This window comes from Gobio gobio, assembly GCF_949357685.1.
Source record: "Gobio gobio genome assembly, chromosome: 7".
Lineage (NCBI taxonomy): Eukaryota > Metazoa > Chordata > Actinopteri > Cypriniformes > Gobionidae > Gobio > Gobio gobio.
This window is the reverse complement of record NC_137103.1, coordinates 11,028,012-11,043,230: the sequence shown is the minus strand read 5'-3', so window position 1 is coordinate 11,043,230 and position 15,219 is coordinate 11,028,012. Positions and strand designations below refer to the sequence as shown.

The 15,219-nt window shown below is 39.9% G+C and overlaps 1 protein-coding gene across 5 annotated transcripts in view; it reads left to right on the top strand.

Annotated features, from left to right (window-relative positions):
- rapgef4a (Rap guanine nucleotide exchange factor 4a) overlaps positions 1-15,219 on the top strand; it is a gene marked incomplete at its 5' end in the record, with an annotated part of 307,110 nt that overhangs the window by 283,381 nt on the left and 8,510 nt on the right. For all 5 annotated transcript variants that reach the window (XM_079822462.1, XM_079822461.1, XM_079822458.1 and 2 more), the window contains 11 exons: positions 64-214; positions 357-445; positions 1,296-1,326; positions 1,415-1,493; positions 4,499-4,645; positions 8,911-9,008; positions 9,108-9,233; positions 10,191-10,369; positions 11,881-11,971; positions 12,081-12,131; positions 12,212-12,299. In XM_079822462.1, the coding sequence (XP_079678588.1) occupies positions 64-214; positions 357-445; positions 1,296-1,326; positions 1,415-1,493; positions 4,499-4,645; positions 8,911-9,008; positions 9,108-9,233; positions 10,191-10,369; positions 11,881-11,971; positions 12,081-12,131; positions 12,212-12,299 (1,130 nt within the window). The remainder of the gene's footprint in view (positions 1-63; positions 215-356; positions 446-1,295; positions 1,327-1,414; positions 1,494-4,498; positions 4,646-8,910; positions 9,009-9,107; positions 9,234-10,190; positions 10,370-11,880; positions 11,972-12,080; positions 12,132-12,211; positions 12,300-15,219) is intronic.

Here is a 15,219-nt window from a genome sequence, read left to right as displayed (position 1 = left end):
TTTGATTGTGCTTGTGTGTGAGTCTCTCAGTTTTTGGCTCTGAAGTCCTTAGCGCTCATGCACCTATCACGCTCAGTCGTCTCAGGGCAGTGAACAGGAGCGGATGGACTACACTCTCAATAACAAGCGCAGGGTGATTCGTCTGGTGTTACAGTGGGCCGCCATCAACACAGACCACCTACAGGAGGAGGACAGCTCTTTCAACTTCCTCCAGGTCAGCAGCTTCACTCGACTCTGGTCTGGTCTGCCCTGTTCAGCCATGTTGCTTGACTGAAGTTCATTTTGTGGAGACTCTCTGATCCCACTGTGATTAAGTGTGTATTTCATTGTCAGTCCGATCATGTTGTCTGTTGCAGGAGTTCTATGAGACAGTGTGTGAAGATTCCAGACTCATTCCAGCTCTGAAAGATCAACTGCCTGAACTAGAGAAGATCATAAAGCAAACGTAAGAGCAGAGTCTAACAAGTGAGAGGTTTTTAACCTGGACATATTAAATAATAGTTGGAAAATGGAACAGTTTATTGAACCTTTAGAAAAAATGTTTTATACATTTTAAAAATGTGTTGTTTTTTTGTTAGTCTGAGCATTCTCGAGGAGGAAACAATGCCTCAATGAAATTCTGATGGTTGTAATGTAAATCAATGAGATCTTTATAAAAGTATAACAGACTACTTGCATAAAATCATATAAATATCAGTCGTCATGCTACATATGCCAATGATGTCTCAGTAATATGATATTAAAATCCTCAGATTTCATGTTCATCTTGATGTATTACTAACAATATAAACAAATTTCTTACGTTAAAGATGTCACATAAAAAAGACATGTGAACAACAACCTGAAGGGGGACTTGATAAAATTATAAAGTAAAGTACATTTTATTTATATAGCACATTTAAACACAGCAGAACTATCCAAAGTGCTGAACAGAGTAAAGAGAAGTACTTCAGACAGAAGTATAATGATATTAAAATGCCAGGGAATATAGATAGGCTTTCAATTTTGATTTAAATTTAGTAATGGAAGGTGCAAGGCGGATGTCCAGGGGCGATTGGTTCCAGAGACGGGGGGCAGCAACAGAAAAAGCTCTATCTCCCTTAGTTTTTAGACGAGAGCGAGGGATGGATAAAAGAGCATAATACTAAAAGGCCTTTAACTTCCTGAAAAAAAAGTATGAACTACAGAATACAAAGTACGAAGTACAGTACGCTTCATGGGGTTAACATAAGAGATAACATAAAAGAAACCCTTTATTTGCTCATATTCATAACACTCATAACATTTATTTGCAGCTCTGAAGATGGGCGGCCCTCTCAGAAAAAGGTGAGGGGAAGTTAAAAACAAACACAGTTTCTGTAGTATTTCCTGCAGTGCTGAGGAAGTGTCATGTGATAGTCCTCTCTCATTGCAGCACAAAGTCCTCCTGCGTCAGTTCAGCACCGGGAACGACAGACTGCAGAAGCGACAGCCAATCAAAAGCACAGACGAGAGTGAGTCCGTGTCTGTTCTCCAATTCAATAGTTACATTAGTACATGAGTATGACTAAAGGCCTGTTCACACCAAGAACAATAACTGTAACGATATATTAGTGTCCACACCAATGCACAATATTGTTCGGTTTACTTTAATCGAGTTCTGCAGTTATGTCATCGGACGCTTGTCTGGCAATCACCAGACCAAGCTCAATCTTTTAAGATTAAATATTTTTCTGGAGAGTCTGCTCTGTATTTTCTACTGCACAAGAGGTGTGATCAACGGGCATCGTTCAAATGACTCTGTATGCAATTGGATAGTCCTTCAACCAATCAATTCCTCTGTGCGATTATCTTTATAGTTGTGGTGTGGATTCTGCTATTCTGTTATATCTAGAAAGATTTTTAGAAATGTATCAATAGAATTTGAATCATCCTTGGTGTGAATGGGCCTTAAGAGATCTTTCCTTTGGTTAATTTCACAGATTAAAAATATATAGAGAGATCATATGGGTGTTTAGCTTACCTAAAAGGTATTTATTTATTTATTCAAGCAATTCATTAATTTATTAATTCAGAGGGAGATCAGAAAAGATGGAGAGAGATCAATAATAGAACAAAAGAGTCAAAAGTGAAAAAACCAAAGAAGGGTCACAAAAAGGAAAGTTTAAAAAGAGGTCAAGAGTTAATTGTGAGGTTAATTATGAGGTTAAAGGATTAGTTCACTTCAAAACTAAAATTTCCTGATAATTTTCTCACCCCCATCTCATCCAAGATGTTCATGTCTTTTTCTTCAGTTGAAAATAAATTAAGTTTGAGGAAAACGTTTCAGGATTTTTCTCCACATAATGGATTCAATGGCAACCAAAATGTTGAAGGTCCAAATCAATGCAGTTTCAAAGGAAGGGCTTCAGAGGCTCTGCACGATCCCAGACGAGGAATAGGGTCTTATCTAGCCAAACCATCTGTCATTTTCAAACAAAAATTAAAAAGGAATATGCTTTTTAACCTAAATTGCTCATCTTGCGCTGCTCTGCGACACACCACGGATTGCGTAATCACGTCAGAAAGGTCACACTAGACGTAGGCAGAAGTCCCGCCCCCATGTTCACAAGGCACACATGTGAAGACTAATGCAAACATCCTTTGCAAAAAAAGGTAAAACAACGATGTCGGATTATTTTGAAGTTGGAGATGGAGTGTTTTTTTGGTAAAGGGCGTTTGTATTAGTCGCACGTTCGCTTGGGCGGTACTTCCACCTACGTCTAGTGTGAACTTTACAATGTGATTACACAATCACTGGTGAGTGCAGAGCAGCGCAAGATGAGCAATTTTGGTTACAAAGTATATACACTCACCTAAAGGATTATTAGGAACACATACTAATACTGTGTTTGACCCCCTTTCGCCTTCAGAACTGCCTTAATTCTACGTGGCATTGATTCAACAAGGTGCTGAAAGCATTCTTTAGAAATGTTGGCCCATATTGATAGGATAGCATCTTGCAGTTGATGGAGATTTGTGGGATGCACATCCAGGGCACGAAGCTCCCGTTCCACCACATCCCAAAGATGCTCTATTGGGTTGAGATCTGGTGACTGTGGCGGCCATTTTAGTACAGTGAACTCATTGTCATGTTCAAGAAACCAATTTGAAATGATTGGAGCTTTGTGACGTTGCATTATCCTGCTGGAAGTAGCCATCAGAGGATGGGGACATAATTACAATAAAGGGATGGACATGGTCAGAAACAATGCTCAGGTAGGCCGTGGCATTTAAACGAAGCCCAATTGGCACTAAGGGGCCTAAAGTGTGCCAAGAAAACATCCCCCACACCATTACACCACCACCACCAGCCTGCACAGTGGTAACAAGGCATGATGGATCCATGTTCTCATTCTGTTTACGCCAAATTCTGACTCTACCATCTGATTATCTCAACAGAAATCCAGACTCATCAGACCAGGCAACATTTTTCCAGTCTTCAACTGTCCAATTTTGGTGAGCTCGTGCAAGTTGTAGCCTCTTTTTCCTTATTTGTAGTGGAGATGAGTGGTACCCGGTGGGGTCTTCTGCTGTTGTAGCCCATCCGCCTCAAGGTTGTGCGTGTTGTGGCTTCACAAATGCTTTGCTGCATACCTCGGTTGTAGCGAGTGTTTTTTTCAGTCAAAGTTGCTCTTCTATCAGCTTGAATCAGTCGGCCCATTCTCCTCTGACCTCTAGCATCAACAAGGCATTTTCGCCCACAGGACTGCCGCATACTGGATGTTTTTCCCTTTTCACACCATTCTTTGTAAACCCTAGAAATGGTTGTGCGTGAAAATCCCAGTAACTGAGCAGATTGTGAAATACTCAGACCGGCTCGTCTGGCACCGACAACCATGCCACGCTCAAAATTGCTTAAATCACCTTTCTTTCCCATTCTGACATTCAGTTTGGAGTTCAGGAGATTGTCTTGACCAGGACCACACCCCTAAATGCATTGAAGCAACTGCCATGTGATTGGTTGATTAGATAATTGCATTAATGAGAAATTGAACAGGTGTTCCTAATAATTCTTTAGGTGAGTGTACATTTTTATTTTTGTTTGAAAATGGCCGATGGTTTGGCTAGATTAGACCCTGTTCCTCGTCTGGGATCATGCAGAGCCCCTGAAGCCCTTCCTTTGGAACTGCATTGATTTGGAACTTCAACATTTTGGTTGCCATCGAAGTCCATTATATGGAGAAAAATCCTGAAATGTTTACCTCAAAAAACTTAATTTCTTTTCGACTGAAGAAAGAAAGACATGAACATCTTGGATGTGATGGGGGTGAGTAAAATATCAGGAAATTTTCATTTTGACGTGAACTAATCCTTTAAGAGAAAAGTATTCAGTTGACGTTATTTCACTTCAGCAAAAATTCACAGTATTTAACAAATGTGAACCAACGATGTGTATCTTTTGTTAAAGTTATTAATTAAAGAATGTGATTCATCAGTGTTTTAATGTCAATGTTCTTTGTTTGTTTTGTTGGTGTAGTCCTCTTCAAGGTGTACTGCAGTGATCACACCTACTCCACTATCCGAGTGCCTGTGGCTGCGTCTGTTAGAGAGGTCATCTCCGCGGTTACCGATAAGCTGGGGTCAGGCGATGATCTTCTTCTCATCCACCTTAGCTCCGCCGGAGGTGAAAACACATATGCACGCACATGTCGCATTTTATAGACATAAGAATTTGTATACTGTACAAACTGTATCTTCAATCCGCTAACCCTGCCCCTACGAGGGAAATGGACGGGTTTTAACCCTTATGGAGAGGTCTACAAGTGAAGTAGTGTTGTCATGATACTGGAATTTCTAACTTCGATACGATACCTAAAAAGTATTGATATTCGATACCATTTTCGATACCACGGGGAAAAAATGCTGCATATACTGTCAAATAGATATTTTTTATATAATTTCTTTTTTTGTCCGTCTATTGAAAGTCTAGGCGATTAAAAATTTCTTCTGAAGAGATCCCTTTATATGATAAAGCTTTTAAGGTTTTTCTCATAAACGTTGATCAATTACCATTACAATTATCTCACAAATATTTGCTAACTAATTGTGTTGCAATAGCTTACATACAGCTCAAGGAAGCTTGATTTCACATTGAATTTAAAAAGACGAGTAAACAGTAATAAAATAAGAACAAATAAACAAATGACTAACAATAGCACAAATAAATACAATAGAATAAAGATACAAATTAAATAGACTGCTTTATTTTTTCAGGTAGGTCTAACAGTAGCTATTCAGGTAAGAAACTGAATTTAAAAAAACTGTAATCAAATTGAAAATAACATTGGATAATCTTCATTATAAAAAATGAAATACAGATTAATCCATAAGAGTTACACAAGTTAATCAGTCAAGAGCAGTAAGTGATCGTTTGTCTTTTTGTAGTTTGAATAATAAATAACTGCTGTCCCTTTAAGACCTGACGCACGCATGGATCCCAAACACTGGTCCTCTTACTCATTCTTCCTGAACTGGTTACGACTGTGTTTACGTTAATACTCAACAAGATGGACATTGAGACATTTTTTGAGTGTATTTGACCATTAATAAGCTGGAAAAAGGAGCTCATTTTTGCCCTTGTATGTCAGAGGCGGGTACGTGTGTGTACGCTTCAGATGCGAGCGCGAAATCTGCGGGAATGAGTAGAATTAACGTTATGTGCAACCCCGCGCAAAATTCAGACCCGTCACGCCAACACTAACACGCAGTCATAAGTAAAAATCCAGCAGAACATGCGTTCGCCGTGTTCAGAGGGTTAACCGGACTGAATGAGAGGAGGCGGGTGTGTGTCAACTCACTGTCAGTAGTAGAGGAGAGGAGAGCGCGGCTGGAATCAATACTGTAGAAAAGGAATATCGTATCGTTTCAGATATTTCAGTATCGATACATATCGAAATATCGATAATTTTGACAACACTAAGGTGGAGCTAATCCTGTATCTGAAACAAACATTCAACCTACCCCTTAGAGGGTGGTGGACTCAATCCAAGCTCAATTTGGAAATGTAACTGAAACAAGCATTAAAACCTAACCTTTACAGGGGATTGGGCGAGGAGAGTGGAACAGCCCCATCAAAAACATTCGCCAGCTAGTGCATTCCTGCGTCCATCCTAATTCAAACTGGATAGCCTAACCTACAAACCTAAACCTACCCATCACAGAAAACGTTCTGCATTTTTACATGCTCAAAAAACATCATCTAGTATGATTTATAAGCTGTTTTCCTCATGGGGATCAAAAAAATGTCATCACAAGACTCAAACCTCTTTGGACTCGGTCTTGACTCAGTCTTGACTCGGTCTTGACTTGACTACAGCCCTACCACAAGATCAAAAAATCCACAACATAGGTAATACTTGAACTGCACACACACACACACGCACTCACTAATTTTTTCCATTCTTATGGCTGTATTGACAGCCATTTCCTCTGTTTTTGTTTGTGTTTGATCAATTGCAGGTTTATTAATTCCATGTTTGCAGAGTGTGCTGCTGTACTGACTCTTATCTCTCTGACCTCTGGCTGACAATATGAGCTCTTTGCTGCACCCATTTTGCTGTAGCAGTTCAAATTCTGCATCCCACTGCTGCTGTCTATTGGTGTGTGAGACAGATGTTTCATTCTCACTGCCAGTAACGTCTGCTACACTGGGACCTAGTGCTGACCTTACTGCAGCCACTCACACTAGCAAGTATTTGTACACTCAAGCCATACTGATTGTGTCACTGCATTAGATCAAATATAGCATGGGGCGTTCTGTTTTAAACACACACACACACACACACTCTCGCTCACACACACAGGTTTGTTTTGCTATCTAAGTGAGGACATACCATAAGCGTAATGGTTTTTATACTGTACAAACTGTACATTCTATCCCCCTACACTACCCCTAAACCTAAACCTAACCATCTCTCTCACACACACACACACACACACACACACACACACACACACACACACACACACACACACACACACACACACACACACACACACACACACACACACACACACACACACACACACACACACACACTACCCCTAAACCTACCCATCACAGGAAACATTCTGCATTTTGCATTTTTAATAAAACATTGGTAAGTATGTTTTAAAAGCTATTTTAAATATGACGACATCTGAAATGTCCTCATATTTCGTGTTTACATTGTAATACCAGTGTAATACCTGTGTCATTATACAAATTTGTGTCCTCAAAAATCACAAACACACACACACACACACACACACACAGATCATTCTTTATTATTTCTAAGCTTGTTTCCTCATGGGGACAAAAAAGATGTCCCCACAAGGTCAAAGTGTACTGGTATTACTGTACTTGTGGGGATATTCGGTCCCCATAACGTAGGGAATACCAGGACCACACACGCACACACACCTTTCAAGCTAAACATTTGTCAAAAATAAGTTTTGTTAGGTTTTGAAAAGGTTTTGATACCCTTATGAAAACGTACACTTTAGCATACTTTTAAAAAGAGTACTTGTGATTTAAGTTAGTACACACATTTGTAATGAAGCTGCAATTCAGTACTTTACATGTGCTTTAGTATGTTAGTCAACACGTCAAAATAAGTGTACCTCTTCAAAAGTGTGGTTTAATCCAATGTTATATATATTTTTTGAGTAAAATGTATTGCAAAGGAAACTTCAACTAAGCGGAAATTGCTCAATCTTTTACTGGCCAAGTTAAAATTACTTAAAGGGTTGGTTCACCCAAAAATGAAATTTCTTCCATTAATGACTCACCCCAATGTTGTTCCACACCCGTAGGACCTCCGTTCATCCTCGGGACACAGTTTAAGATATTTTAGATTTAGTCCGAGGGCTTTCAGTCATTTGAATGTAAGTGTATGCACACTTTGCTGTCCACGTCCAGAAAGGTAATGAAAACATCATCAAAGTAGTCCATATGTGACATCATTTGGTTAGTTAGACTCTTTTGAAGCGTCGACAATACATTTTGGTCCAAAAATAACAAAAACTAAGACTTTATTAAGCATTGTCTTCTCTTCCGGTTTAGTTTGAATCCGCGTTCACGAGGCCACAGTGACGCTGCTGACGTAAGACGCTGTGACGTGTTATCTGGTGCGACAGAGCTTCGTTTGTAGTCTGAGGGAGACGCACGCTGTAAACAAGCTGTTCTACATTGTTTGTATTGCTATATTTTTTTTAAAATGGTGCGTAAGTGTGCATGTCCCGGATGCCCTAATCGCCAAAGATAACCAGATAACACGTCACAGCGTCTTACGTCAGCAGCGTCACTGTGGCGCGTGAACGCGGATTCAAACTAAACCGGAAGAGAAGACAATGCTTAATAAAGTCTTAGTTTTTGTTATTTTTGGACCAAAATGTATTGTCGACGCTTCAAAAGAGTCTAACTAACCAAATGATGTCACATATGGACTACTTTGATGATGTTTTCATTACCTTTCTGGACGTGGACAGCAAAGTGAGAAACTCTAGCGGGGGATTTAACACTCAGTCAAAGCTGATGTAAGAGGCTGCTGGTTGAAATTGATGTCTGAACGTGAAATGAAGTGATGATGATTGTTTTTATAAGTGAGTTTTGGTGACTTTCTTACATCATCACGCACATTAGGTCTCCTAAACCAATAGTACACATTAAACTAGATTTGTGCATTTTCAGAAGAATATGTGAGTGGTGCAAAACGCCGTTCTTAAGTTTCCAAAACTAACTTTTTGGAAAGTAAATATTGCAAAAATACTTAACTTTAACACTTAACTTATCTATTTAATTTATTGAGCTGAAAACTGACATCTGTGCTTCCACATTCTTGAAAAGCACCTCCTTCAAAAGTAGATTACTCTGTCACTCTGACTGATGACTGTGTTTGTGTTTTTCAGATAAAGAGCTTCTTAAGCCCTCTGATGTGTCCATCTTCTCATCTCTGAGTATTAATGGCCGTTTGTTTGTCTGCTCGAGGGACCAGATCGACACTTTGGTGTGTGAGAGCCCCTGGAGACTGCGTTTAAAACACACATCTGCTGTAAACACACATGCAGTGACTTGCTGATTGGCTGATGAACTGATGTTTGTGCAGACTCCACTGCCGGAGCAGGAGGGGCCGTCTGCAGGCTCCATGTCCACGTTTGAGCTCATGAGCTCTAAGGATCTGGCTCATCAGATGACTCTCTACGACTGGGAGCTCTTCGACTGTGTTCATGAGGTACATACACAAAGTTCTGTTTTAACATTTCTCTAACTTAAAGGATTAGTTCACCCCAAAAAAAGGAGAATTCTTTCATCATTTATTCCAAAACTCATGTCATTCCAAACCCACGAGACTTTCATTTATCTCCAAAACACAAATTATGATATTTTTTTATAGAGAGATTTCTGTCCCTCCATTGCAAGTCCATTCCACCAAACCTCTGATGCTTTAAAAAGCTCATTGTAGAATTCATCTATACGAATCTGAAGAGACATGATTGCGTGAACAGATTTTATATTAATTAAATTAAATAAAAAAATTAATAAAAGTCTACTTAAGTGTACTAAAAGAGTGTACACTTTAATGACTTTTTTAAACTTTTTTAAAAAGTGCACTTTGTGATAATGTCAAATTATTACCAATTGTAATAGTCATGTTTTGATTTAAATTATTTTTGTAATACTTTATTTTACATATGTTACATTTACTTACCATAGTAATAACAGTAAATTATGCATAATTACATGCAACTAGCCCTCAACCAAACGCTAATCCTACCCTAACCCTATAGTAAGTACATGTAGTTAATTATTATTACTCAGTAATTAAATATATAATTACACTGTAACAAGCACACCTTAAAATAAAGTGTAAGTGTATTTTATAATATCTAACTGCAGCATCAGTACAAATTGCAAAATGGCATGCATAACTTACACTTACACTTCATAAATGCTTGTCAGCACATTCAGCAGTAAATTTGAACCATATAGACATAATTATGAAATTACATATAAATATGCATTTAAATTAAGTGCACTTAGTTGCATGTAATTTATAGTTATTACTACATGTAACGTGTAACAATCATGCTTTAAATTAAAGTGTTACCTACATTTATTAACCACCAGGTCTAAACTAGTAGTCTATTCTATTACACTTCTAGTAAATCTGTATGCGTTTCTGTTTTAGCACGAGCTGATCTACCACACGTTTGGCCGGCATCATTTCAAGAAGACCACGGCAAATCTGGATCTGTTCCTGCGGCGGTTTAATGAGGTGCAGCTGTGGGTGGTCACAGAGGTTTGTTTGAGTCCCACGCTCAGCAAACGCGTCCAACTGCTCAAGAAGTTCATCAAGATCGCAGCGCAGTGAGTCTCTGATGTCTTTACTAACATCTAACGTTGATGTGTGGGATGATTCATTTTTCATTTTGTTAACGATATTAATGCAATGTTTTCTAACAATTAGTTACAATGTTAACTGATGTATTACAGTTAGAAATTGATATTAATTTCAAGTTAGTTGAACTTAAAGGGTTAGTTCACCCAAAAATGAAAATTAGCCCATGATTTACTCACCCTCAAGTCATCCTAGGTGTATATGACATTCTTCTTTCAGACGAACACAATCAGAGTTATATTAAAAATGTCCTGCTCTTCCAAGCTTTATAATGGCAGTGAATAGCTGAGTTGTTTTTGAAGTCCATAAAAGTGCATCTATCCGTCATATAACTGCTCCACACGGCTCCGGGGGGTTAATATAGGCCTTCTGAAGCGAAGTGGCGCGTTTGTGTAAGAAAAATATCTATATTTAAAACTTTATAGACTAAAATAACTAGCTTCTGGCGGTACGCAAGTGAAAGAGTAAAAAGTTACGGTGAAAGAGTAACCCTTGACCCTTTGACGAATGTGTATTGACAAACGCAGAGTGCAGAGGATAGAGCAAAACAAAACACTGGTCATGAATTAGAGAATAAAATGAGAATTATAAAAAGAAATGGCGGAGGATTTCGATATAAGAGAAGAGGGGCTTGAGTTTGTTGTCCAGCCCTGTCCACGAGAGGCGTCAAAGCTTGAGATGCTCCTGTACATCACGTCAGGGGTCACTCTTTTACCGCTGACTGCCGAAAGCTAGTTATTTATTCATCTGAAAGAAGAATGTCATATACACCTAGCTAGGATGACTTGAGGGTGAGTAAATCATGGGATCATTTACATTTTTGGGTGAACTAACCCTTTAAGAGTGCTTTTTTTACCCACTTAAGTACAGGGCGTGCATCTTTATATGTAATGTCTTAACTATTTCTTTGAAATATGGTTAAAGTGTACTGCCGAATGTACTGATAAGCATTTATGGTAAACTATATACTACAATAACATTTCTTTTGAAACTTGTATGACATGTATTTAAATATATTTGTAACTACACATTTGTGATGAGTTTTACTTATAAAATATTAACTTTAAATGTAATATTGAATAACAAACTACAGTTAAAATTATTATCAGGTACTTTACATGTGCTTTTGTATGTTAGTCAACACATCAGAATAAGTGAACTTAAAGCATGACAAAAGATTAAAGCATAATGATTCAAAATTAAAATAGGACATTATTACAAAGTGCGCATTTTAAAAATGTACTTAAGTGTGTAAAGAAACAGTCATGAAAATGTACTGTAAGTGGACTTTTTTTAATATAATATTGTATTATCAGGTTTGAATGAAGTGTGCATTTAATACAATGAAGCCTATTTGTTTTTCTCAAGGGTGTTTGTCATGTGTAATGTTGTTGTCACCTTAGAGTGTGTGATGTGTATTAATCAGTACAGGCTGCACTTCTATAAATGGTGTGTGTGTGTGTGTGTGTCCGCTTTTAAGCTGTAAAGAGTTTAGGAATTTGAACTCATTCTTTGCCATTATCATGGGCCTGGGAAACCCTGCGGTCTGTCGACTCAGTCAGACATGGGAGGTGAGCATTCACTACACACAACTTCATAGACATGTATACCTAACAGACAGACACTGTCATGTTTCACACTGATTCAGCTCTCACAGAATAAGAGTTTCCTCTCTCGCAGAAACTGCCCAGCAAGTTCAAGAAGTTTTTTGGAGAGTTTGAAAACCTGATGGTGAGTTCAGCATGGCAAGCTCTTGAGCCTGCTAGTAACCTCAACATTTAACGTTTAAGCTGTTGTTGTTCTCATTGCAGGATCCCTCCAGAAATCACAGAGCGTATCGACTTACAATGGCCAAGTTAGAACCACCGATCATCCCTTTCATGCCTTTATTAATTAAAGGTGAACTTTACACTGGAATCACAAACCCCAACAAAATGTGTGACACATAATACACAGCCTTTATTAGTAGCATTTTCAACATTTTTGAATAATAGTAAAGTTAGCACAGCTATGACATATATTATGAAATGGAAGTAAGGGAACATAATATATATTTTTTTGCATTTCTTTTTAAATTAATTATTAAAGTGTGTGACACATTTTTCTTATGATTATATGTTCCCTTTCAGTCGGTCACGTTCGACGTACGTCGGAACTGACCGACGAATTGGGATCTGTTTTCAGAGACCGACCTACTTCGAGTAATTAAAAACGAGCCAATGAACATTGGCATGCGATCACGCATTCGGATAAGGAAGTGGAAGTGCCGCATACCGCTTTCAACTTCGGAGCCGAGCATTCAGCATTCCTGGTGTTCCTACGAAGAGTTTTTTCATCATCTACGAGCAGAGAGAAGAAAAGTCCTACCTGTTCCGGTCCAGTGTCGGTGTCTACCTCGATACCCTCTTGGGACTTAGCCCTGGTGCTCAGAGCACTTCAGGGCCCTCCATTTGAGCCTTTGCAGTCTGTTGAGCTAAAAATCCTGTCCATGAAGACAGTTCTCCTGATTGCATTGGCTTCAATCAAGAGGGTAGGGGACCTGCATGCACTCTCGGTCGACGAATCGTGCCTAGAATTCGGGCCGGCCAACTCTCACGTTGTCCTGAGACCCCGGCCTGGATACGTGCCATAGGTTGCTACCACTCCCTTTCGGGACCAGGTGGTGAACCTGCAAGCGCTGCCTTCGGAGGAGGCAGACCCAGCCCTAGCTTTGTTATGTCCCGTCCGCGCTCTTCGCGCTTACGTTGACCGGACTCAGAGCTTCAGATCCTCACAGCAGCTCTTCATCTGTTACGGAGGCCAGCAGAAGGGAAAGGCTGTCTCCAAGCAGAGGTTGGCCCACTGGATAGTGGATGCCATTGTCTTGGCTTACCAGTCCCAAGACGTGCCTTGCCCGTTCGGGTTGCGAGCACACTCAACAAGGAGTGTTGCTTCTTCCTGGGCGTTGGCTCAAGGCGCCTCGCTGACAGATATATGTAGAGCTGCGGGCTGGGCGACACCTAACACGTTCCCTAGATTCTATAGCCTCCGTGTAGAGCCGGTATCTTCCCGCATTCTCGCCCCCCAGGGGCCAGCAGCGCTAAGTGCCCGTTCTAGTGTCGGCTTGCATACGCCACTCCCGCCCTCTGGGCCGGATACGTGCGTCTATTCTACTCCAGTCGTGTTCCCCGGAAATCGGCTAACCCTGTGAGTTCCTCCGTCACCCCTCCGGTGTCAGACGTGGCGGCCGTCTGGCGCCAGGCCTGCACCCGTATGCTTGTGGAACGTGTGTGTAGGCTGGGTTCCATATGTTGCGGTTCCCTCACGGCTACCCCATATGTGTATTCTCCACGGTACCAGCTACCCTACTCGGCTAGCCCCATGTCTTTTCCTCGACAGAGCTTCCTCTGTCGTCTCTAGTTGTGTTCTTCCCCCCCCTGGAACCAGGTTGGGTCCACTCCAGAGACTGCCATATGTTGCACTACCCTGCCAGGTTAGTCCTTATGTGTATTCCACCTCTCCTTCCATTGAAGGACGTGGTCCGCAGCGTACCATCTCCCGAGACGGGCACGCTTTCCCAGCGTTATCCAATAGTCACACTGAGTGGGTCTTGCAGGAACAGCAGTGACTGTCCTTCCCTGCCCGGAGCCCTGACTCCCACTCTAACATAGGAGTGGTCCAGCGAGCTCAGGCAGGACGCTGGAAGGGCCAGCCTCCTGGCGTGTTGGTAGGGATCCCAATTCGTCGGTCAGTTCCGGCGTACGTCGAACGTGACCGACTGAAAGGGAACGTCTCTGTTACGTATGTAACCCTCGTTCCCAGAAGGAGGGAACGGAGACGTACGTCCCGTCGCCAGGTGCTGTGCTTCAGCTGAAGGCCCGAGCCATTTATCTCGGCTCCTCAGTTGAAAACGGTATGCGGCACTTTCACTTCCTTATTTATACCCGCAACGCGGGGCGGTGCGTGGAATGCGTGATCGCATGCCAATGTTCATTGGCTCGTTTTGAATTACTCAAAGTAGGCCGGTCTCTGAAAACAGATCCCAATTCGTCGGTCAGTTCCGACGTACGTCTCCGTTCCCTCCTTCAGGGAACGAGGGTTACATACGTAACCGAGACGTTTTACTGACAGTTTCCACATTATTAATGAATTTCGAATTCATTTGAGATTAATGTAATATTAATATTATATATATATATATATATATATATATATACTGTGTGTGTATATATATATATTTATATATATATATATATATATATATATATATATATATATATATATATATATATATATTTATTTATATATATATATATATATATATATATATAATATAATAGTATTATTATTATTATTATTTATTTTTATTTTTTTAATTAATACTACATTTATCTCAAATCTATAATTTAAGACCATAATAATTATCAATATAGCTGCTAGCAGCAATTAGGCGACCAAGCACAAAGAAGGCATGATAAGTCATGCCATTGGCTGAGAGTATCAGACCAACTGCAACAATGATCAATTAAAGACATTTTAATGTGATTTTAGTCAAAATGGCAAAAAAAAAAAAAAACATACAATCACTAGTAATAAGATTTAATGGTTTCTCACTTTTGACCAATAGCTGGTGCTGTGATCAAAATGATGTGGTGTGTGTGTGGTCAGAGTGAGGTGACAAAGACACATGCAAATTTCTGTGTCAATATGTCAAAGCATTGCAGAGATGCAGCCTCAAGAGTCATTTTGACATCATGCCATCAAATTTGTTTCTGCTGTATACAAAAAGAGTTTTGTCTATTGACACAAAATCCATAACTTTTTGCCAACATGGTCTGAA